Raw genomic sequence first — 26,019 nt, forward strand, 5'->3', positions numbered from 1 at the left:
TTTATCAGGGAAAATTCCAAAGAGTTATACATCAAGCTCTTTATTCAGAGCATACTCTGGAGAGCACTTCTAACATGTACTCTTGAGATTAGTAGCACAAAGTTCAAATTCTAGTAGATAATTTAAATCTCAGCTGTACCACTTATCAGCACAAAACTTTGTGCATGTTACCGAATCACACTTAGCCTCATGCTTCTCATCTGTGAATTGGGAAAAATAATGGAACCTACTTTATAAGGCTTCTAGTAAGGATTAAATGGCATAGTATATTCAAAATGTTTTACATGACACCTCTCTCATAGAAGCTATTGTAAACAAATGCTCAAGAAAGTAAATTCATTGACACTTATAACTTGTTGAATAAAGTAAAAGTTTTCCTCCAGCTAATAATGATATTTTTTTTTCCCTTTTTTGGTCCAACAGACACATGGGTGGCTCAGCACCACCAGATAGCAGCTGGAAAGGAGGTCTCAAAGTGCCTTATAATGTGGGTCCTGGCTTTACTGGAAACTTCTCTACACAGTTAAGAGAGTATTTTAATTTAACTCTTTAATACAGATCTTTTAAGAGACTAAAATTGTAGAGAATGATATAAAAAGTAAAATGTATATAGCACCAGTAGGAAACAAAACTAGAGGTTGAAGTGGGCCACACTTTTAGAGGGCTTGCGGCTCAACAGTAGAGTGCTCCACTAACACATTCGAGGCCTGGTTTGAGCCTCAGGACCACATAAAAATAAATAAAATAAAGGTAATGTGTCCAATTACAACTAGAAAAAAAAAATGGCTAGGGTAATTTAAACAATGATACAAGATTTAAAAATTGTGGTTTTAATTTGATAACCAGTATTTTTGAGAATGTACCCTTTCTCTTTGCTTTAGAAAAGTCAAGATGCACATCCATTCCAACAGTGAAGTGACAAGGATTTACATTGTGATTGGTACTCTCAGAGGAGCCATGGAACCAGGTAAATTATATAAAATGCAAAATGATATTGTTATACATGTTGTGAAGAAAAGAAATGTGGACCCAGCTTGGGTGGAGGACTGAAGTGAGTGATAAACTATGAGTGTTTCAGTCAAATAATTAAAGCAAGGTGGGCAGGGAGAGAATTTTGAGGTGTTTCTCTTAGTTTTCTTGATTTGATTGCCATATATTTTACATAAGGAAATGTTTTAATGATGACTACAAACATCTGCACAAAAGGAAAAACTGAGAAAACTATGATAACCTAAAGTTAATGAATTCTTTGGAGAATGTTATTTTCTACAACTAAAGTAATTGACAATATCTAGACACATTCATTCCATAGTTTTTCAAATGATCTGCTGATTAATATATTTTATATATAGCCTTCATTTAGTACGTTTCAGTTCCATAGGAACTAGTTGGTTATACATTTCTTACTAAAATAGATACAAGTGAATTTTATATGTTTCTTCTTATAAGGGATCAAGAATGTTAATATCCTTCTAGTGAGTACTGAACAATGTATAACTAGCTCTTAATTGCATCTTATTTTGTATGGGCAATGTGCTAAACATTGGGACTGAAAGAATAATAAAGACCTGGGATGAGGGGCCCCTACTTTGTAAGGAGAGCCATACATTCAATTGTAATCTGTGTTTTATCAGATGTAGAAACTTGCCCTGAGAACTGGGTAGACAGAACAATTCCCTTTTTTCTATGAGAGATAAAAGTTCAGAGAGGAAAAATTAGGACCTGTATCTTGAAAATTTGTAAGAGTAGAAAGTACAGAACTGTGTTTTTTCACTCTGAAAATGTTGGAAGGAAAGTGGTAAGGTAAGAGAGAGTAATAGAGAATTGAAAAGGTGGATAAAGATAAATGTATATAATTGTCCATATACTTTTGATTATAGTAATATATTGAGGTATGCATTTTCTCTATCACATTCATACTTTCTTCTTATAGAGGAAACATATTAAAATCAGATCAGACAAAACATTTGCACAAGATTTCAAGAAACTTGCTATTTTTCTTGAGTTGTGAGTGCTTCGTGTTTAGATGTTGTTGAATCATTTGCAATTTACTACATTTTTAACCTAAATCCACAATCTTGCAATGCTGGTTTCTAGACAGATATGTCATTCTTGGAGGTCACCGAGACTCATGGGTTTTTGGGTGCATTGACCCTCAGAGTGGAGCACCTGTTGTTCATGAAATTTTGAGGAGCTTTGGAAAACTGAAAAAGGAAGGTAATATAAACAAAAAATAAAAGATCAGTCTCTTTGAATTCTCAACTAAGTTTCTGTAGTGTTAATTTGAAAATACCATCTTAGCTGTTGCTATATATTGATCAAAATAGAAGACAACCATTATTAATAGATAATTTATTTATTAATTTTAATTTATTACAGACTATGGTATTATTGGTAGCATAAATTAAATGATAATCTAACATGAAGGAATTGCACTGTTCTTGGCTGCTCTTGGTAACCAAGAAGATGTAGCCAGGTTCTTCCATAAAAGGTCATAAGCCAAAGATTTCCTGTCAGAGAGCTGCAAACAGAAATTCCTGGGCTCCTTCAGTCTCACTCCTCAGGTCATGAAGACTAAGGATATAGAAGCTATGCCCAGAGAAATACTAATCTGGCTGTCTAATGGGATTCTGCTCCCTGTAGGGTGTCTGTTCTCTCCTATTCTCATCCATATGCTTAGAACCATTGATTCAGCCATTTTACAATCTTCATATGAAAACCAAAATAAAAAATGTAGTTTTAGTGATTTTCAAAGTAATTTTTATACTTTGAGAGCAGCAAGTCTATTCTCTTTTCTGACCCTGCAAACCAGGTGTCTGAGCACTATAAGATGCAAACATTATATTTAAGCAACAGTAAAAACAACAGTGAAAGTATGTTTAGTTTGCATGCTATTTATTTTCTTTGAGAAACAGTGTTCTCATATAAATGACTCATTTTGACTTTATAACAACCAGGGAGATGATTATGTAGTTATTTTAGTATTTCTTTTACAGATAAGTTAACCAAGTTTAGAGAATTAAATAATTTCCCCAGGGTCTTGTAGGTAATATGTGGCCCAGTGAGAAAATCAGAGTTTAGACTGAAATTTCTGGGTACTGGTTCACAAAACCATATTGTCTCCAATTAAAATGAAATACAAGGGTTCTCCATTCTCTTCTCCACAGAAATATCTTAGATTTTAAGAAAATAAACCAATGGAGACCTGAATTTACATATTAAATAAATTAGTAGTGTTTAATCTTATTACAAAAGACTTTATGATTTTAGTCAGGCATCATGGTTCACATCTATAATCCCAGGAGTTCAGGAGGCTGAGACAAATGATCACAAATTCAAAGCCTTAGTAAGTCCCTAAACAATTTAGCGAGACTGTGTCTCTAAATAAAAATGTTAAAAAGGGCTGCGGATGTGACTTACTGATTAAGTGCCCCCTAGGTTCAATCCTTAGTTTGACTCTCCCACACATTAAAGTTTCATGGTTTGATATGACACTGGAAAATCCCTATGATAAATGCAAAACATGTCTGTGGCAATTATAGAGTATGCTGAAACAATGAAATTATAAGGAATAATAATAGGAAATTTGAATAATGCTGTTAAAATCTTGATAAAAACAGGATGATAAGTTCAACAGCTATAGGATAAGCATTCTTTTTTTGGGATGTATGTATGTGTGTGTAGACACATTTTAATATAGCTTATTTAGCAACTAAAATAAACATAAGCCAGGATAAATATTCCTAATAAATACACATGAAATATTTACTGACAATGACAGCTTAGAATTTTGGGATCACTAGGTGCTTTTTAAGCATTGCTCCATTTAACCCCCAATAGTCAAGTAGTGACTTCACATTTACTCTGTTATCCTGGTGTGATGAGGAGATAGACTTGGTCAGTTTGAATAACTCACCTCATGACACCTCTTGTAAGTGAGAGAATCAAGATTTGAACAAGATCTTTCTTTAACACTGAGGCTAGAGTCTTACTGCCCAGCCACATGACCTTCCCCACTGAATTACACATATTTCAACAGCAACAGCCATTGCTGTTGCTAATGGAGTCCCTGTTCACTAATTCTACCAGAGGCTGGTGTGAAATCACACTGAGCATCTGTTTATGTGATGTCAGAACCACAGGGAGGAGTTGGAAATGATTTTTCAGTTCCATGGGTTGTCAGAACGCTGGCTGCACCTAGCAATATCTTCTTTCCATTTAGGCAACTGCAGAACAGAAAGCCTTCCAATGCATAGCCAATTATCAAAAATTTATTAGAATATTTTATGGCTTTTTAAAGACTATTATTGTGTCTTTATTTCTCCCTTTTTAATCATGCTATTTCATTTTGACAAATCACCTTTAAAAACTTCCAAAAGGAAATTATTATTATTTTTTTTTGGGGGGGGTGCTACTACAGATTAATTAAGGGCACTTGACCACTGAGCCACATTCCCAGCCCTATTTAGAATTTTATTTAGAGACAGGGTCTCACTGAATTTTTTAGTGCCTCATGGTTGCTGAGGTTTGCTTAGAACTTGTGATTCTCCTGTCTCAGCCTCCTGAGCTGTTAGGATTATAAGTATGAGCCACAAAGCCTAGCCCATTATGATTCTTAAATTCAAAATTCACCCTTCCTAATCAACAAATGATGCTTTCATTTTTTTCTTTTCTTTCTTTATTTTTTGTATTTGTTTATTTTCCCCCATTTGGGCTTTATAATGTCTTGGGTACAGTATGTATTTTCTCCAGTGTTTATATACATATACATATATATTTTAGGATGGAAGCCTAGAAGAACAATTTTGTTTGCAAGTTGGGATGCAGAAGAATTTGGTCTTCTTGGTTCTACTGAGTGGGCAGAGGTTAGTGAATAATTTGCTACAATGTTAAATTTCATATTTTATAGTAACAAAGCAGTGGGCTGGGATGTAGATCAGTTCTAGAGCACTGGCTTAGTGTGCACAAGTTAGGGGATTTGATCTCCAGCACCACAGAACAAACCAAAACAAAGCAATTTGGACTTAATAGTTAAATCTGTAAAAATAACAGGTGAATACAGTGAGAAAATGCTCAAGCTTTTTTTTTTTTTTTAAATCTTAAGCAATAAATCCCTGCTCAAAACTCAAGAAAAAAGTATCTTCACTAAAGATCTAAGTTTTGTTTTTTTAGAGATACAGTGTTAATTGTTGAAATTAATTTATCTCTATTTTCTGAATTTATCTCTATTTTCTGGGAGCATAATAGTAAATAAATTGATATACTGTAAACTTTCATTTTCCTTGGGGGGGGGAGCAGAAATAGTGTTTTCATAGAATGTGGGGTAAAGCTTTTTTTTTATATATATATGTAATATTTGTTTTTTAGTTGAAGGTAGACACAGTATCTTTATTTCATTTTTATATGGTGCTGAGTATCTAACCCAGTGCCTCACCAATGCTAGGCAAGCTGTCTACCATGAGCTACAACCCAAGCCCAAGGTAAAGCTTTTTACAAGAAAGATTTATGATGGTATCAGAAAAAGCCTAAATGTTTTCAGGATCTGATTTGCCCCTTTCAAATTATTTTTATCATTCAGAGTTACATATTTATTTTCATTTTTATGTTATATTCACAATGCTTAGGAAATTACATATTTTAGTGACTTAAAATCTACATTAATATCTCAAAAACATTTTGCTATACTTCCTGATAGTGTTCTAAAAGTGTTCAATTATCAACATTTACCAGTAGGTGGAGCGATCCTACAAGATAACTTGACTTCATGTCTACAGGATTCAACTTTTAAATTTTTCAAGCTGATTTTGAAATAGCTTATTCAATGTGAATGGGGCAATATTTTGTACTTAAATAATGAGATATTTGTAGGAAGATTTCCACTCAAAAGTCTCCTAGGTCATTGCATGTTTGCTGAGAGAATTTTTATGGACAAACTACAGTATGATTAGAAATTCACTTCTTTTCCATGTACATAAATATGTGGACAGTTTCATCTTAAATGTTAGTTTTTTAAAGTTTTGTTTGTTGTTTCTAACTGGTAACCTTCATTGAATTCTTTCAAGCCAACTCTCTTTTGAGAGTCTTATATGCTAAATTTGTTAATATGGGCCTGTTTCATTCAGAAATTTATATTTAATGGGAGGGTGGTTATGTTGATATGTTTAAAGGTGGATTTTTCTTGTCTTTTTGTGATAGGAGAATTCCAGACTCCTTCAAGATCCTGGAGTGGCCTATATTAATGCTGATTCCTCTATAGAAGGTGAATGTAGTTGTCCTCATTAAAAAAAAAAATGATTGTATTAGAGATAGCAATTCAATTTATATCCTAACCAGGAAAGCAACCCTTGAACATATGTTTAAGAAATATGCTCCTGGTCTGTCTCACTGCTGCCTTTAACTCTGGAAAGTATGTGAGCCCTAAATGAGAGAATTTTTTTTTTCCCCATTTGCTTTATACTCTAGAGTGCTGATTCAGGGAAGCAGCATTCTATGATAATAACCTATACCAGATTATCTTAAATATAGCAGAAATTTATCTAATGTCTTTTGATGAGTAAATGAGGAGCATAGTTTTATAATTTAGAATATAAAGTTATTCTCATGATAATACACATATGCTTTTGAAAAAAAATGCTGATTTCCAAGATTTCATCTTTCACCAAATGTTTTTATTTTTAAGTTTTTCTTTAATTCAACAATTAAGTCCAGTATATAACTGAATACTTCTCTGAACTTTTCCAGGAATCCAGGGGAATCAGAGGTTAGGAAGGAATGGTCTTATATTTGGGAGTTCATGGATCACATATATGGTAAAATAAATCAGTCTTGGCTTATAATCAGGTACTAAAAGGGATATTTAATCATTCTGCTCTTGGCAGTTTGAAGAGGAGAATAGTAACTACTTGAGACCAGCAGTAAGAAAGGGGATAATCATTTGAGACAGGTCTTGAATAATGTGTATGCTTTTTTAAAATCAGAGAGTCCAACTAAGAGACATTTCTAGTTGAGTTTCATGACAATGAAGCAACCCATTGACACTGTACTCCACCCCACTGATCCCTTCTGCTCCTTGACCAAAAACAACAGCTGCTTCAACACACTCTCTCTGCTTAATTCTTTTCCTGACAGTCTCCCCTGAAATGTTGCTTTTTCGGGGAGGCCATATCATTGCAGCACTCATCATTGTCATTTGTTTTATAAACTGCCTCTCTCAATAAATAATACTCTTTAGCAGTATCTTGCCTGCTCACTCCTGGATTCTTAATTTCTCATTAAGTAAGTTTTTATGGCATGGTTGCTGAAAGTGAAGAAATAAATAGGTGAAGATTGGCTGGGGTTGTAGCTCAATGGTAGAGCACCCACCTAGCATGTGTGAGGTACTGTGTTCAATCCTCAGAACCACATTGAAAAAATAAAAAGATGAAGGTATTGTATCATCTAAGAAAAAAAAAGAAAAACGTGAAGAGTGAACTTTTAGAATATTTTCCTTAATGTGTTAGAAATTTAGGAGAACAAACTTATTGTAGATTTGCCATGTTAACAATTGGAATACAGTACCTTATTTATCTATCTATTTTTGGCTTCTATTTTTTAAAATGTTTAAAATTTGTCCCTTTTACATATACATGACAGTAGAGTATATTTTGACATATTGTACATACATGGACGATAACTTATTCTAATTATGGTGTCATTCTTGTGGTTGTACATGATGTGAAGTTACACTGGTTGTGTATTCGTATCTCAACATTGGAAAGTTATGTCCAATTCATTCCATTGTCTTTGCTATTTCTGTCCCCCTCCCTTCCCTTTATTTTTAATTGTCTAATCTACTGAACTTCTGAAATATAGCACTTTGATGTAGTTAGTTTGGCATTTATACTTCTTCTTTGTCCATGTGTCTGAGCTACATTGTCCTAAGTTCATTTACAGGGGTGCATTTCACCCATCATTTCCTCCTCCTCTTGGACTAATGTGATGGCCTGGCCTTTCACAACAGACTTCCTGTATTTATTCCTCTCCCTGCCACTTCCTTCTTATGTGACTTCAGGTTATTGCTTTCTGCATCTATTCCTCACTTCTAAATAGATTACTGAGAGCACCTGTATCCAAGGGTGAGTTACTAAGGCAAAAGGAGTTAATGATGGCAGAGCTCCCAGACCTTCCTTGCAGAATAAATGTTCAAAAAAGTTAATCTTGATTCTTATTGTTACTACTACTTAAAATATATGAACAGATGAAACATTTGTGCCCTACAGAATGAATACTCCAAACACAGTCTTCAAATAAACAATATTCTTTTTATTGTAGTTTTTAAGATTTGATTTTTCATGTATTTTTTAAAATTAGTGGGTTTAGCTGATTTACAACATCTGCCTGGAATTGTTTCTTTGTATTCTTGTAGTTTTCAGGATTAAGAAGAAAGGATCTAATATGTGATTGGATCATCACTAATCTCATTTTGTTTTATATTAAAATTTTTGTTAAATTCCCATTTCTCAAATAATACAATAAACCATATTCTTAAGTTTCTTATGTTAAGATACAAAATTTACAGATAAAGGAAATTCCAGTCATGAACCACTCTTAAACTTAATACCTTCTCTATAGTCTTCGATTGGAGGTGTTTCCCTCATGTTGATATCCAGAATATAATTTAGCTCAAGCAAAAGTGGAACAGGTGCTGTTTCAAGTGCTTTATAGGTAAACATTTATTTAATACAATGACCCTGTGGTTTTTTATCGTCATTGTACAGGAGACAAAACTGAGACTCAGACATAAAGTAACTTTCCCAAGGTCACAAAGCCAGTGAAGGTTGAGGTTATACCCACACTCTGCTCTTTCAGCTGTATTTTCTAACCACTACATGTCATTTCCTATCCCTACTTCATACAGGTTTTGGGTATCATATTATACCTAAGTGGTTCTACAAGTTACCTTTTTAATTCAGCAACATCTTATAGAAAGCTTTTCATGTGGCCATTGAACATTGGTTTACTTCACTTTAAAAACCAAAACAACAACAAGGATGACAACAACAACAAAAAATCTCACAAAAAGCCAAACAACAACAAAAGAACTTCTACAATATTTTCAGTCGAATATATCAATTCTCTAAATGAAGGTCAGATTGTTTCAGCTTGTTGCAGAAAATATCCTTCATCTGCAGCTTTTTTTCTGTATAAGGAGAATGAAGGGTAAACCCAGCAGCCCTCAACTCCTGCAGGAAGAATGGAGAGTCCACCTCTACTCTGTAGAATCAGCTCTAGAGCTGCTAGCTCACAATTTTATGTTCACAACAGATGTTTATTGGGTAATTGCTACAGTTCTGACTGTTGGAAACACTAAGGATATATTAGCTAATAAAAGACCACTCTGGTTCCCATGGAACTTATGGCCCATTGGAAGGGCAAATAACAAAAAGACAACTATTTATTATATTAGATAGGTGAGGAATTTAGGGAAAAAATAAACCAATGTCAGAGAGGAAGAATGTAGCCAGGATAGGGAGTGGAAGGAGCATGCTGTTTCAGATAAGATGGCCATAGGATATCTCTCAGAAAATGTAGCATCTTACTAGAGGAGGAATAAGTAGTATGGACTGGGAAATGCCGTGTGCAAAGGCCCCAAGGGAATATTCTTGGCAGAATGGAAAATAAAAACTTGGAGAGATGATGTGGGTTGTTTCATATACCATGCTGGGGGACATGAGGAAGATGATGGGTTTTATAGAGTGAGATCAGGAGCCATTCAAGAGTTTGAAATAAATAAATTTAGTTTTTGAAAGGATCATTTCCATCTAGGAAGTTAGCAGTGGTCTTTGAGTAAACAACTGAGAGAAATTAAATGAAAACCAATGTATCATTTTTCTGTCTTTCAGGAAACTACACCTTAAGAGTTGATTGTACACCACTGATGTATAGCTTGGTATACAATCTAACAAAAGAGGTAAAAAGAAATCTATCTATCTATCTATCTATCTTAAGAAAATCTAACTTCTACAAATAATGTTTCCTTGAGGTGCCATTATGATGCTATTGTTGTTTTATATAACTCATCTTTTTTTTATTTAACAATCCACTCCACAGAATGTCACATCTAACATGCTGCCTACACACTACCTTGTCTCCCCCCACAACATATTGAGGCAGCCTGTATGTATCATTATGTTTACTATATTCTGTTTAAAAATGAGGAAACTGTTGAGAAATGATAGCCACCCTAGTCACCCAAGATGTACAGTTGCTGAACTGGGACATTCTCCTATGGTTTATGTCCTTAATTTTACAACCAGTTTCTCCTTCTTAATATACTGTTCCCAATTAATTCAGGACTCAGGAAAACCAAATGTTGTAAATGATGGAGACATAGTATACATTAAAAACAACAAATCATTTTGTGGCGGAGGCTAGATGAGACTAAGTAACTTCCTTCTCAGCATTTGCCTTGGACTCCAATCCCCTGGCCTCAGTGAGCCTGAATGATACCTCAATGTTATCTTAATTGTCACAGCACAGAGGGCACTGAACTTGGTACAAAGGTGGATACCTAAATTTCTATAGGACAGGAATCTCTTTAACCTTCATACTCCATAACTCTGGTCCTAATCCAAGTTAGTAAGAATGAAGGGGGTTTGGCATGACAGATTTTTGTTTCTGCTAACTGTCTGAAGTGAATGGAAAGAAAACAATAAGGACAACAGAAAACCTGTTCACTGAATAGAATCAGAAATAAACAATGTAATTTCCAAGAAAAACAATTTTTCAGGAGGAATTATAAGTTATAATACATGTCATTAAGCTTCAGTTTCAAAAGCATGAAATTTAACCATATAACTTCTATTGAAATTGAAAAATCAATTTGAAAACATTTATTAGTCTAGCATTTATGAGCTCCATTGTTTGGCTGGAGTTTTATAAATTACCACACAACATACAATATTTAAGTATCTGAGACCTGGTATTTCATAAATTCCCCCTATTCAAGTAATTCACAGTACATGCTAAGGAAACTTGGCAGTTATTTTTGTTTGCTAACTGAATTTGTGGACTCTGGTTATGATTGCAAAAATGTTGCTCTCTAGGTCAGGTTTGAAGTATGTGGTGCTTAAAAATTTTAATTTTCTTATTTGTTTTGGGAGAATAATTTGTAGTATTTCAAATTTTCCTGGTAAACTAACTACTTGGTGGTATATTTTTACACTGTTTAATATATACATGTGTGTTTATGTGTGTGTGTGTGTGTGTGTGTGTGTGTGTGTGTGTGTGTATGTATATATATATATATCCCCCTATGGTTAATGGCGTTATCCTATTCCTTATGTAAAGTTTATAAATTATTAAATTATAAGCTTTAGTGATATAATTGCTTTTCATGTTTTAGAAATTTAACTTGTGTCCCTATAAACTTTTGCATATGCATCTCTTATAGCACATAGGATACTGATTTCCACATTTTCATGGCCACCCCTACTGTAGAAAGTTTGGTATGTGCCTTATTGGTCTATGAATCCCTGGCATTTACAAAGCTCTTAAAAAATGTAGGTGCTCCAAAAGGTATCTGAATTGCACTTGTTGAAAATTAGTTCATTTGACTCTCATTAATAGAAAATAAAACACTTTATACCATTATTGTTCAATTATCTGTAAATAACTGGAGAATGTTAGTTTAGTTTGCTGCCTAATTTTGGTACAACTTGTAATATTCTGGGTCTAGAATTCCATAAAAATGTAGAATTGTAAAATAGGTCATGTTTTACTTCCTTATTTTTCTCATTTATGAAACCAGAAAATGAGTTTAATGTTTAACACAATTACACAAATAATTGGTTAAATAAAATATTTATATTATACTTTATATGCATATATACATATATTACTTAATGGCTTTGACAATCTTTCTGACAAGAAGAAGTCCTAAGAAGAATACATTCTGGGGACTGGGATTGTGGCTCAGAGGGAAAGCACTCGCCTTGCATGCATGAGGTGCTGTTTTTGATCCTCAGCCCCACATAAAAATAAAATACAGATTTTGTGTCCTCCTATAACTAAAAATATAAATATTAAAAAAGAATATATTCCCTTACCAGTTCACTTCTTTTTATTTTCCTTTCTAAGAAAAGGGAAAATATATGGTTTTGAGAGTCACCTAGCCCAATTTCGAAAAGTAGACAAAACAAAATTATACATTTTCTAAAGAAAATGATTTGATAATAATTTGATGTGGTCTTCTTTTCTATGCACCTTATGGATTTTTCTTAATGTAGTCATTCCCATACATAATAACATGAAAATTTCCGTTTAATGTCAGAAACTCATTATTGTAATTCATTTATTTATTCATTTGCTGCACCACTGGGTGACACCCCAACTCCACAGTTTTTAGGGACTGCTAATATAAAGATTGCATTTCTTGTTTTGTGTAACTATAATTAACTTCCTGGTTAACAACAGACATGTAAGTTTTACTGCATCTATTTTTTAAAGTATTTTCCTTTCTTCCATTAATTTGTGTAGCTTCAAAGCCCTGATGAAGGTTTTAAAGGCAAATCTCTTTATGAGAGCTGGAATAAAAAGAGTCCTTCACCTGAGTTCAGTGGCATGCCCAGGTAAAGAAAACAGCAACCCAGCTTTCTGCTCGATTTGATTTTTGGACTGGGATTGTTTAGAAAATATCAGAATATTTTCTTTCAATCATAAATTTAAAAATTAAATTTCAAAATGCTCTAGGATCAGATAAAACAAATGCTTAAGAGTCTCAAATCCAATATTACGATGTGTTTTGAAGTTAAATCTGTTGGCTATCAAAAAATGAGTGTTATTAGAAGGGGTACTTGCATATGGTACATAAATATAAAGTTAGAATAGAGATAATGGTAAAAAGTAATTCTCATCATATTTCTATCACCTCATCACTTGTCTTTTTTCTGAACACCACACAGTTAACAGATACTTTGGTTACTCTAATATTGAACACAAGCATTACTTCTGCATTGGTTGTATCCTCACAAGCAAGGGAAAAGAACTATCTCAGTTGTTTGAGAATGTTGATATGAACAACATGTATAATTTAAAGTAATAAAGGAATAATTTACATCTGAATTACCTGAAAAAACTGGTTACTTATTTCACTTTATCACATACCACAAATACAGATGTTAAATGAAATAATCTGAAGGAAAATATTTTCAAATTTCAGGAATGTTTTTTAAAAGGAACTTATAAATTAGTCATAAAACTGGATATTTTGTGATCAAATTAATGTTTCTCTCATTCTTTTCTGCATGTTTAAGAGTGTCATAATAGGGATGGAGTTTAGTTTAATTGATCTTTAATCTAAAATTGATGAAAAATTACTCTAAAATAATTCTGTTTTTTCCCCCTAAAAGGATTAGTAAATTGGGGTCTGGTAATGATTTCGAGGTGTTCTTCCAAAGACTCGGAATTGCTTCAGGCAGAGCACGATATACTAAAGATTGGGTAATTGTCTTTCACTAAATTCTTCAAGATTATTTATGAATCTATTTTAGCCAAACAAATAATTTTGACTTCAAAGAGTGGCTCAACCATTAAAGGAGGTGAGTAATATGAAGGCAGAAAGGAGACATGGTAGGGCTTGGCAGTGCTGGTCCTATGTGGGGTGGGTCCTGTATCTGATGTCTGAGCCCTTGTTCACTGCCCCTGGCCCCGGTACTCCTGACTGCAAACTTCTTTATGTTATATTAAATATTTTTTTCTATTTTATTTGGTGGCATTGCATTCATAAAGTCATTTAAGTCATATAGAAATTGTCTCTTAAAATGTTTATATTAGTGCATTATAGTTATATGTAAGATTTGGGTTCATTTTGATATAGTCATAGAGGCATGGAATATAATTTGTTCCATTTCAGTCCCTAATGCTTCTTCTTGCCCTCCACTGCTCCTTTCCCTTTTCATTTCTTCTAGTCTAATGACCATCCTTCTATTTATTTACCATTTTGTTAAAATCGGTGCTTTGTAGAACATAAAGGTGGAATGCAGCTATATGCACATAACATAATATCTTTACTTTTAATATCATTCAAAATTAATCCATATAAATACCTATATAAACATTTCTATTTTTATCTCTTATAGATCCAATTATTATATTAATCTTTAAAAAACAAGTGACATAATGCACAATGAAGATATGAGTCATATGCCATTCCTTTTGTTGTTGCTACTACTATAAGTTTATATTTTTATTTTTATCAAAATAACATAGATGCATAGTTTATAAAACCTCATAACTAAAACTAGTAGCTTCTTATATCAGTTTGGTACTTGTCCCACTTGATTTCTATTTGTCAGGTGAAAATTCTTTCAACTTTTACTTTTTAATATGTATCTACCTCCATCTTTATAAATTACCAACAACAAATAAATGATCAATATCAAAAATTCAAGCACTTTGGAAAATGATCAAAAGCCATAAATCAGCAGTTTGAAAAGCTTCTCTTTTTCTTTCTTTTTTCTTTTTTTTCTTTTCTTTCTTTCTTTCTTTCTTTCTTTTTTTTTAATGTACTGAGAGCTGGAACCCATGGGATTTTACCACTGAACTGCATTCCCTGTCCCCTTTTTACAATTTTTAGTTTGAGGCAGGATCTTCCTAAGTTGCCCAGGCTAGCCTTGAACTTATGATCCTATTGCCTCAGCCTTCCAAGTTGCTGGGATTACAGGCATGCACCACTGTGCCTAGATGAAAAGTCCTTCCTTCTTGGCTTTTTCTTATACTGTTGACTTTCCTTATACCTGTCTGACCATCCCTCCCTCTCCATAGTGAGATTCTGCATTTACTTCTGAACCCCTCACTGTTTGGACAGTCTACTTTTCCACACACTGTTCAGCAGAGAATAATTTTTTAATAGAATTTCAGTATTTAAAAAATACCACATATTTCCCTATATAATATTGTCATGTTTATTTACTTCCTTCTAATAGTTTGGTCTTCTTAAATTATTTTTATTCAAATGCAACACTTTTCTTGACTTTTCCTCAGTCTTCTAAAACATTTTCACATCTCTGCTATGCTTAAAGACAAGTCTGTAAGGTGACTCCAAAAGAATGTTTTTATAATATTGTTTATGTCACACATGCATATATTTTACTTAGTACAAGCCTAGAGTGAGTTTAAATACTGTAATAGTAGACCCTTATTAAGTATCACATTGAGGTATTTAAGTACTTCCTTTTATTTATTATTGGTAAACATTAACAGTAAATTAAGTGCTATGTATTTTATTATAAGCTATCTTACAAGAGATATGTGTTTCTTTTGTAGAAAACACACAAATTCAGCAGCTATCCATTGTATCATAGTGTCTATGAAACATATGAGTTGGTGGAAAAATTTTATGATCCAACATTTAAATATCACCTCACCGTGGCCCAGGTTCGAGGAGGGATGGTGTTTGAATTGGCCAATTCCATAGTGCTTCCTTTTGACTGTCGAGATTATGCTGTAGTTTTTAAAAAGTATGCTGACAAAATCTACAATATTTCAATGAAACATCCACAGGAAATGAAAACATACAGTGTATCATTTGGTATGTTTCACGTCCTCTTTCCAATGTCATTATTTGTATGTTTCCAGTAATTTCTGAAATGCAATGACCTTCCTTAGGACATTTATTTTTTATTTTTGTTCTACATGATGAAGTATTCTGTTTACTTGTGCACATGTACTTTTCGTGTCATGACTGCTCATATACCTTGTAAGACACAAAAGAGGATGATCTTCTATATTCTCACTTTTTTTTACCTATGTAACAACATCATGAGAAATTACATTCTTAAAGCTCTTGATGATTCCAACTTCTATTTCAGATGCACTGTTTTCTGCAGTAAAGAATTTTACAGAAATTGCTTCTAAGTTCAGCAAGAGACTTCAAGATTTAGACAAAAACAAGTAAGTTCTACATTTATTTATGTATATAATGGATATAATTAACAGGAAATACAAGTTGACATCTTGATTACAAAAGCATTTTTGGGACATTTTGACTGTGTTTGTGTCCACTCTACAGCACCCTGTGCAGGGTTGCCTACCTCCTAAAGACCTATCTCTGACATTGCTTAGTGAACTGTGCTGCTCAGAGATGCCAGTGTCTTCTTGCTGCCAGCTGATGAGGTACAATTTACCACCTAAACACTGAAGGGTCCTCCATGTGTTACCCCATATCTTTTTTTTTTTAATCTCTTGTTCTTTCATTGTCTGTGCATCACACTTCAACCAAATTCTCTTATTTCCAAAAACATAACTTCTTTCTACCTCTTCTTGAAGTTATTACCTCCATGCAGAAATCCTCATCTGCACCTCCTGCTGGTAAAATTCAATTTATCCAGAATAGGAATTAATTTGAAACCATTATTTATGTTAAACATTATATATGTGAAATTTATGTATGTTAAACATTAGGATTAATCCTATGTAAAATCATAAATGTAAAACAATTTGAACAAAATTTTAAAGTTGATAATGTGACAATACTAAAATACTATCAACTATGCAAACTATGCAAATGTCAAGACTCAGCATAGAGTTCTTATACTTTAACTTAGCATTTCCACTTATTTTTTTCCTTAAGGATATTGTCTCAAGTTTTGATTAAAAAGATATTACCTAGAGAAAGATAAGAATTATAAAATTATAATATCAAATAAATAAAAACAACCTAATGCCCAGTAGGGAAAGAATTTACTGAAAGATCTCTACCAATTTGAACATTTTATAACCATTAAAAATAATCATTTCCCAACACCAGACACACAAAAAGCAAAGCAAAAATGATTCTTATAAATATTATGTATGTGAATATAATAACATGTGAGTTAAACCAAAAACATAAAAATTATGTAGGTTAACTTTTTGACCAAACAGAAAAACTTCAGAGGGAAGCAATTAGTATAATAATTGTGTTATATTGACACTAGTATATAGAGAAAAGATTTTTTATCCTTTATATTTTTCACCAAGTTTTTTATGTATAAAAAATAAAAGAAATGCCTTTTTAAGGGGATCCCAAACACCATGTATTCTACAAAACTGATTTTTCTATCTTTAAAACAAATGATGTTTCCTTCTCTGACAGACTACCTCATGGCTTGAATTATGTTTTCTGATGGAACTCAGCTTGACTATCCTTGAGTATTTCTATTTGTTCCTGTCCTCTTTATATGATAATTAAGATACAGTGTGTGTCTTTCTTTGATGTTTAGGGATCCTGGAACACCTGTATGTTGCATATAATAACAGTAAATGTCAAATAAGGAAATAAAGTGCAGGTGGAGTTTCTAGACTGAAACTTTGAAATCTAAAAAGACACTTCTGGCCCTGTTTTTCTTACATCAATGTTTTTGCTCATCAGAGAACATGAGGTGTTGACTCTAGTACCTTCAGGCTTACATAATAGTCAACCTTAAAATATATAATTCTCTTATCCTTTCTGGAGAGGCTGGCATGCTCCAGGAGTGAAAAGACTGTTTACTTAGCTGTCTTGAGTATTAGCAACCCAGGGTTACTCCAAGTTGAATTCAGTTACTATACAAAGAACCTATGAAGACTTTTAGTGGTAGCCACAAGATGAGAAATCCAGACAGAGAAAGGGAGAGATAGAAATAGAGATAGAGATGGAGATGGAGACAAGAGAGAGAAATATAGTTGGGTAAGAGGAAAGGAGAGAAAGAGAGAAGGAGAAATAAAAAGAAGTAAGTGTGTGTGTTTGTGTACTTACCTGTGTGGATCCACATGACCTCTTGCATTTACAGCAATGCTTTGTGAATTTGATTCAGAAACCTATAACTTCATATTGAAATTATCTTTCACTCTAATCCCCTTTGTTTATATGGGCTGCTAACAGATAAAGTCTATGCCTCCTTTATACTTTCAAAAATACTGAATTCATTATGATAAAAAATAAATGTTGAAAATAACTTAAATCTAAATTATGGGATCTTAGTTATTTCTATTTTTGTTTTGTTTATATAGTGCAGCCAATAGGACAACATTGGTGACCTCCTATTTCACTCAACAGCTTTCTATTTGCAAATTTGGGCAACTTGATAAGCTATTGATTCTTAGTTCTGTCATTTATAAAGTGGAGCTATTGCTGGGCACAGTGATACACACCTGTAATCCTAGCAACTCAGGAGGTTGAGGCAGAAGGATCATCAGTTCAAGACTAACCTCAGTAACTTAATGATGCCCTAAATAATTTAGTGAGACTCTGTCTAAACATTTCAAATAAAGTAGAATTAAGAGGCCTGGGGGATGTGGCTTAGTGGCTAAGTACCCTTAGGATCAATCCTCAATTGATCAATCCCCAATTTAATTAAGTAATTAAAGTCAATTAGAAAATTATATTAAAAAAAATGGAGGTAGTATCTTCCCAACATGAAGGATTGGCCTGAAGATTAAAAATAATGTATTATGTTAGCATTCAGAACTGTGATTACTAAGTGTCCTCATTGTTAAAAAACAACATAAATATTAAGAGCAAATTAAACCAATGAATAAAACAATTATTCCTTTTCTAGTTTATTAATTAAATTATGACACAGGGAATATATTGAATTCAAAACTCATTGTGAAACTATTTAGGACTGTTAGATTAATTTTGATTATGCTGAATCATTTTTATTACAATAACAACCATACCACCAGCGTTTGCAATGCAAATTCTGTGGTATTGTTGGATACATTGTAGGCTTTCTACTACCTTTGAAAGAACACAAAGACACCATCTCTTATGCTCATGAAGGTTTATCCTTAATAACAAGAAAATGTCATGAGTTGTCACTTAAAAAATTATTTATAATTTGCCTGGCACCTTACAAAACATTTATAAATTGTCTCATTTAAATATTGATATGACTTCCAAAGTAGATAATTAAGATTCCTAAGGTGAAAAAAGCCTTCCCCGAATTCATTTTCTTAGATTTACCACTTATTAGTTCCACTTACATAAAAATTACTAACAAATGTTTCCTTTGGCACAAGTCACTGCTTCCATAGTTTCATAAGTCTCAGCAAAATAGAATTTTACAAGATATCAAAAATATGTTTATTACCTGTTGTGGTTATTAATTTGCACATTATCAGAATTTTAAATATTTTTGCTTGCTGGATAGTACAATTTCATTCACTTATACCTATACTAATTTCCTTTTTAGCCTAATATTATTGAGGATTATGAATGATCAGCTGATGTTTCTGGAACGGGCATTCATTGATCCTTTAGGGTTACCAGACAGGCCTTTCTATAGGTAAGAAAGAAAATATGACTCTTCACTTTAATATCACATTTTAAAAATGTTGTGCACTGTGGAAAAAAAATATAAAAATTGATTTCTTGCAAGCTAATTGAATATTTCAAAATATATATAGTGTCAAATATACTATATTGGGGTTGCAAATAATGTAATATGATTCTTATATATCTTTCTTTTTAGCATTTTTTTGTGTCTGATTATAAAAAAAATGTTTACTTTAGGAAATGTAAAAGATTCAGAAAGACACAAACAGAAAACAAAAATCTCTCCAATCAAGTTTATATTTTCTTACACGATTTTAGCCCTTATTCTATTTTAAATATAATTGTTTTATATATTTGCATGATAATAATAAATTTAATAAACATGCATTAATATGTAATAAATATATATTTATTTACTCCCTAAATTTGTTATTAAAGGTTTTCCACCTAATTTTTGTCAAATGTGCTTATTCTGATAAGTACCCACTGCCCCCGGGTTGCCCATACTTTGAGTACTGCAAAATGGGTTATGTTATGGAACAGCCAGAAGTGGCACCACCTTTCCCTGTAGGGACTGTCAAAGGGTCAGGAGTTGGGAGAAAAGGCATCATCCAAACAGGGTGACTATTTTGCCAATGGTAGCATGGTTGTGTCTCTTTAACACTTTACCTTGTTACTTTGCAACTTATCCTCTTTCAGGGCTAGCACATGACCTGGCTTAGCCCCTTCAATGAAAGTCTTCTTTCTAGGTCTTGTAAACATCACAAATGGTTTTTAATGATTCTTCATGCCTTCAACTAAGCATTAAGTCACATTTAGAATATGACTTTTTAAAAAATAGAAAAAAGTTGGTTGGCTGGTTTTAAATGGGAATTTAATGATCACAGCAGTGTTATAAGGCCAGGGGGAGTGTGGTGTAGTAAAACTCAGTACTTATTTTTTATTCTCATTGATACAAATAATTTAATTACAGTCAGTTTCATCCTCTGTGAAACTAACAGCAACTTTGTAGAATTCACTTTTAAGAATTAGAAAAATTGGCCAGGTGTGGTGGCTCACATCTATAATCCCAGCAATTTGGAAGGCTGAGGCAGGAGAATCACAAGTTCAAGGCCAAACTGAGCACCTTAGTGAGGCTCTAAGCAACTAAGTGAGGCTCTGTCTTAAAATAAAAACTAATTGGGAGTTCATAACCCACTTGAATCAAACTGTGAAATATGATGTATTAAGAACTATGTAATGTTTTGAACGACCAACAATAAAAAAAAAAACTAATAGTAATAAAGTAAAATGAAAAAGGGCTAGTGGGTTAGTGTAAAAGCCCTTTGGATTCAATCCTCAGTATAAAAAAATAAAAAAAGAAAGAAAAGAAAGAAAGACTTACAAAAAATTGTAGTAAATTCTTGAAGAATACTAAGCACAATCTATACCAGGTAATCAGCAGTTGTTTATCCTTGTTGCTACTGGTGTTAGTCTGAACAACTTTGAGCTATCTATTTAAAGTAAAAGTAGTTAATACATACTACATAGACTAGTCTTTGGAGACTAGTGAACTTACAAGTTTGCTTGCCAAAGGGCTTACTCAAAGTATAAATTTAGGAATATGAGATCCAAGATGGTATGGTGCTCCTCTTTCTTGTATGTCATTTGTGCAACTAACAATGAAGTATTTTCTCTGGACAGGCATGTCATCTATGCTCCAAGCAGCCACAACAAGTATGCAGGGGAATCATTCCCAGGAATTTATGATGCTTTGTTTGATATTGAAAGCAAAGTGGACCCTTCCAAGGCCTGGGAAGAAGTGAAGAGACAGATTTCTATTGCAGCCTTCACCGTGCAGGCTGCAGCAGGGACTTTGAGAGAAGTAGCCTAAGAGAGTTCTCTAGAAACCTCAGGTTGAATTGGTATGGTATATCAATTGACAAATTAAGAAATAAATGTGGGAGTTTATTTATTTATTTTTTGTGTGTTGTGTGTTTACCTTGTTCTTTGTTATTCTTTCTGGGGACAAATAAAGAAAAAAATAAATATTTTTATTGTATAATTATGTAATTCTGAAATTGAAAAGTTGGACTCAGTATTAAAAGTAAAGAGGTAAAACTTAATATAATAACACTCTTATCCAACAGTATCAGGAAATCAAGTCAGGTGCAGCCGTTTCAGATCTAATCACATTACTGCACACATGGAATTCCATCAGCCTGTTATGGAGCACATGGGAACAATGCATGAAGCTGCTCTGCCCTAAAGCTCGACCCTGCTTCTTGGGAGATTCTGATCTAATCATGTTTCTAGTTAATGTAGTCACTCTGGACCACAAAGCATAATTACTTTTGTATTAATATTTTATTATATATATGAATATTGTATTACATATTATGTATAATATAATATATATTATATATTAATATTGTATATATAATATATATAATCAAATGAACATTTCTAAATCCAACAAGAAATATTAAGTACCATTTTCAATAGTTTTATAACCCATGTTTTGCTGACCTGTTGTGCCTTTTGTGCCAGACATAATCACTTTTTAAAATTTTCTGTTTATCTTTTCTCAGTCTCTCTTCGTTTCCAACTCCCTCTCTCCCTCCCTTTCTCTCTCTCTCTCTCTCTCTCTCTCTCTCTCTCTCTTTTTCTTTAGTACTACTGGAAATTGAAACTACAATTCAAGGGCACTGTACCTCACTGAGTTGCATTCCTGGTTCTTTTTTATTCTTCATTTTTTGGACTAGGTCTCTCTAAGTTGCCAAGACTTGTGTTTCTAAGAAACATCTGAAGTGAGTAGCAGCTCCAAAGCTCTGAATGCAGGATAAACTGAGCATATGTTTGTTCCTCATTCATCCACTGGTCCACTAAAGTTGAGAGAATGTCTTCCTCTTATCACTATGGACTTCATATTTCCTATGGAACAGACTTAAGTATGCCCAGATGGGAGATGAAGCAAAGAAAGTCTGCATGACAGCTCATTAAGACTGATGGCAATGTCTGGACTGATGTGACTTACCATGATAATTTTATGACATCATCAATAGTGACAAGACTAGAGATGATGTCCATCTGATCTATAACACCAGGGATCACTTTGCTATTTATTGTAGTAACCTGAGGAACTCCAATATAAGTTGTGGAAAGTGAGAAAGATCTTTGTAGGTAAAAAAAAAAAAAGAATCCCTTGTCTGGTTATCCACAATGCTCACACCATTTGCACCCTGATCTCCTCATGGAAGAATATAGTGATCTGTATGGGTCCTGGAGGTGCTTACCTGGGAAATCCTGCTGTGATCATAGCAGAGAGACATCCTGGCTCTTTTGATATGGTTCATGTGAGTGATACCACCTGGCTTGTCAACGTATTTGTTAATGACAAAAGCAACAAACTATGCACTTTGCTACCCCAAGAAAAGGAATCCATCTGTTCACTCATGAAGAAAGAGACTGGTGGCCAAGTAAACTAGTAGTGAAATGGTTTCTAGTGGCATGTTGGAGAATTCTCAATAATTAAAGATAATACAGTATGATAAATTGCAAAGATAAAAAATATAAGTATGTTTGTCAGAACAAGTCAAAACAATTCTGACCTCAAACCCAAAACAAAATTTTGACTTTGTGTGTGTGTGTGTGTGTGTGTGTGTGTGTGTGTGAGAGAGAGAGAGAGAGAGAGAAATAAACTGTGTAAAATTAGCTAAAGGGCTAAAAACAACCATGGTTTTTAATGTAAGGTGGCTCCATCACTAAAGTCAAAAATTATAGAAGGAAAACAGAAGGTTTCCCTATACAGCCATCCTGATGAACACATGCAACGTGCTAGTGTAGCTTCATTCAAAGTATTTTATGCTAATGTTCAGTCCTCTCCTCCATAAGTATAAATATAAAAATATAGATGGTTCTATATTAAATATTAGAGCAGAACTTTGAAATAAATTGTCCAAGAACCTTCCTATTGAATAGACTGGGCATCTGCCAATATTATCTTTTCTCTACCAAGGCTAACTCTGCCAATCCCTAGAACAGTGCCCCACCCAGAGCCAGAGCATCCTATCTTCTTTGTTAGATCAGGTCATATTCTTTGCCCTTGAGCCCTTTGATTCTCATTTTCCCCTCTGGAGAGGGTGTGAGTGAGCAGCCCACCCACAATGACAACAGTGCTTCATCTCAGCACAGGTTCTCAGTATGGGAAGATGCAGATTCATAATGTAAAAGGATGACTGCATTTCATAAATACCTCACTGCACTGTCTCCAGGGGTCTCAGTTGCCAGCATTAACTAGGAACTGTTGCTCTAATTCTTTGTTTATAAATTAATTACATGATCTGTAACAAATTTTGTGTTAGCAAATTAATGGCTTTTTAAATCTTTTTGGAGACCATTGTTATTTTAATAATAGCTAAACATTAATTGGGCACTTATTATATGGCTGGTAATCCATTAATCCTGGCTCATTTACTACTCATAACACATTTCTGATATACTAATTAACAGATAAAAAACCACACATGGTGAGAATAATTAATTTGCTTACCACCAGACAATAATGGAGCTATTCTACAGGCCTATTCATAAAAGTAAAAGGTACCACATTAAGTTACCATTGAGCTTTACATTCCTGATGCCTATGGTTAGTATATTATTTGTAACTGAGTAGTTGTGAATGCCATACTTGAAATATAATCACTCATTATTCCCATCACACTATGATTTTTATTGCTTCATAAATCTTTTTTTAAGAGAGAGAGAGAGAGAGAGAGAGAGAGAGAGAGAGAGAGAAAGAGAGAGGAGAGAGAATTTTTAAAAAATATTTATTTTTCAGTTTTTGGTGGACACAACATCTTTATTTTTTATTTTATGTGGTGCTGAGGATCAAACCCAGTGCTCTACACTTGCCAGGCGAGCGTGTTACCACTTGAGCCACGTCCCCAGCCCATAATTCTTATTATTATGATCTTATATAATTTCTTATTGAGTTTTCATATTTATTCTATATGTAAAATGTACATAATCCATTCATTTTGTTAAGGACTAATTGCCCTCTTAGGAAATGTCCTGAATCACATTGGATTTGCAGAAACTGACCTTTTGGTAGATGACTAATAAATTCAAAGTGCTGAGTATTTACCATTTTGTCCATTCACACTGAAAGTCAGTACAAGGCTATTATAAAAGAAAGTGCTAAACATATTCTACAATACATACAGGCTTTTAACTCACCATTTGTAAAATGTAAGTAGAAAAATCCATCTAAATGGTTCTGTAGGTTAAAGGATGTTCTGTTTCAGACCTTTGAAGTTCTGCAAGCATAACCTTGCCAAGATTGTCGAGGCGCTGTCTCCTTCCATTCAACGCCGGCCTTCCAGAATCCTCCTTAGCTTATTGACTTAACCAGGGCATCCTCTGTAAGGCTAAAGCTACTGGCCTCAAGGATTCTTAATTCCTATTCACCCAAAGGTAAAAAGTTCCTCTAATATATCTTACCTTAATTACGTATTTGAATGCCACTAGTTTTTGTTAGTGAGAGTCCATTTCTATTATGTACCACACCATCTAACAGGCCAATATTTTCACAAATTGAAGTCTATTACCAACATTCACCATGATATTTATGATATTGAGTATTTTTATTTTGTTTCTGTTTAACCAAGAAATTTAAAATTGTACTAAGGGATTGGGGATATAGCTCAGTTGGTAGAGTGCTTGCCTGGCATGTAAAAGGTCCTTGGTTCAATTTCATTCCCCACAAAAAATAAAATAAAATAAAATTGTGCTAAGTACACAATTGTGTAAATTAGAGAAACACGTGGAATCAATTTGGAACACAGGTAATGAAATATACTTTATGGATCTTTAAAACCCTTAGTTTGTAGATGCAGCTTGAAAGAAACACTATTTCAAAGGTTGTTTGACAGATCATACTCATGTATAAATTAAAAGCTCTGACAAGAAAGTGGGAGAAACAATGCTTTCCTCTCATAAATGCGGATGGATCACCCTTAATGACTTTTAGGACAATATACTGTATTTTTTTTTCACTTTTTAAAGGGAAATTTGTTACCTGCTTCTTTTTTTATACCTTGTTTAAGTGAGAATTGAAAAAATATGAAGGGGCACTGCATCAGTAGAATTTAACCAAGAAAAATGAAAGCATGCAGTGCATTTAAAGCAGAGGCAGTTTAATGGTAAGTATTGGTTACATTAGTGAAGGAAGAGCTGAAAGAAAAACACAAGGCAGAAAGTAGCATCACTGGGGATCTTCTACCATCCTAGATGAGAGGGAGAGTGTGACATTACCTACCCTCTGGGCCAGCGTGGTGGACACAGGCATCGAGGAGATGGTGCTCTGCACAGAAAAAGAGAAGCCCTTGGGCAGCCCAATGCTGCAGGTGCTTAATAACTGCTAAACCTGAAACATATAAGAAAAAAAAAAAAGAAGGAGGAAGTATGTAAAAAGGAGAAGCAGGGTAGGGAATGGTCAGGGAGATGGGGAGTAGGGAACATTTCTGGATGAGTTATTAAAGAAAAGCAAATCCATGTAATACAAACTAAAACAACATTTTACTAATCATTTCAGAAAATGCTAATCTATCTATCTACCTATCAATCAAAAAATCCAAAATCTGTCTCTTAAAAAAGATTAATTAAACTGTCAAATGTATAGTACTCATATAAAAAAGGCATGGGGAATTCTAATTAAGAATTTAGGACCAAGAATTAAAAAATCAAATGCACATGCCCTCAGA

At 33.5% G+C, this 26,019-nt stretch overlaps 1 protein-coding gene across 1 annotated transcript; it reads left to right on the top strand.

Annotated features, from left to right (window-relative positions):
* Positions 1-427: 427 nt before the first annotated feature.
* On the top strand, positions 428-21,149 carry LOC113178032 (putative N-acetylated-alpha-linked acidic dipeptidase). The gene is made up of 12 exons (XM_077797678.1): positions 428-522; positions 882-967; positions 2,098-2,217; positions 4,783-4,865; positions 6,196-6,259; positions 9,882-9,949; positions 12,517-12,608; positions 13,389-13,479; positions 15,304-15,568; positions 15,849-15,930; positions 19,194-19,286; positions 20,960-21,149. The coding sequence occupies exons 1-12, from the start codon at positions 428-430 to the stop codon at positions 21,147-21,149; spliced, it is 1,329 nt and encodes a 442-aa protein (XP_077653804.1).
* The last annotated feature ends 4,870 nt before the right edge of the window (positions 21,150-26,019 follow it).

This window comes from Urocitellus parryii, chromosome 4 (genome assembly GCF_045843805.1).
Source record: "Urocitellus parryii isolate mUroPar1 chromosome 4, mUroPar1.hap1, whole genome shotgun sequence".
Lineage (NCBI taxonomy): Eukaryota > Metazoa > Chordata > Mammalia > Rodentia > Sciuridae > Urocitellus > Urocitellus parryii.

Coding starts and splice junctions, on each gene's coding strand:
- LOC113178032 (XM_077797678.1), top strand. CDS start 428: ATGGGTGGCTCAGCACCACCAGATAGCAGCTGGAAAGGAGGTCTCAAA. Junction 12,609..13,388: donor GAGTTCAGTGGCATGCCCAG/GTAAAGAAAACA, acceptor TCCCCCTAAAAG/GATTAGTAAATTGGGGTCTG. Junction 19,287..20,959: donor CCAGACAGGCCTTTCTATAG/GTAAGAAAGAAA, acceptor TTCTCTGGACAG/GCATGTCATCTATGCTCCAA.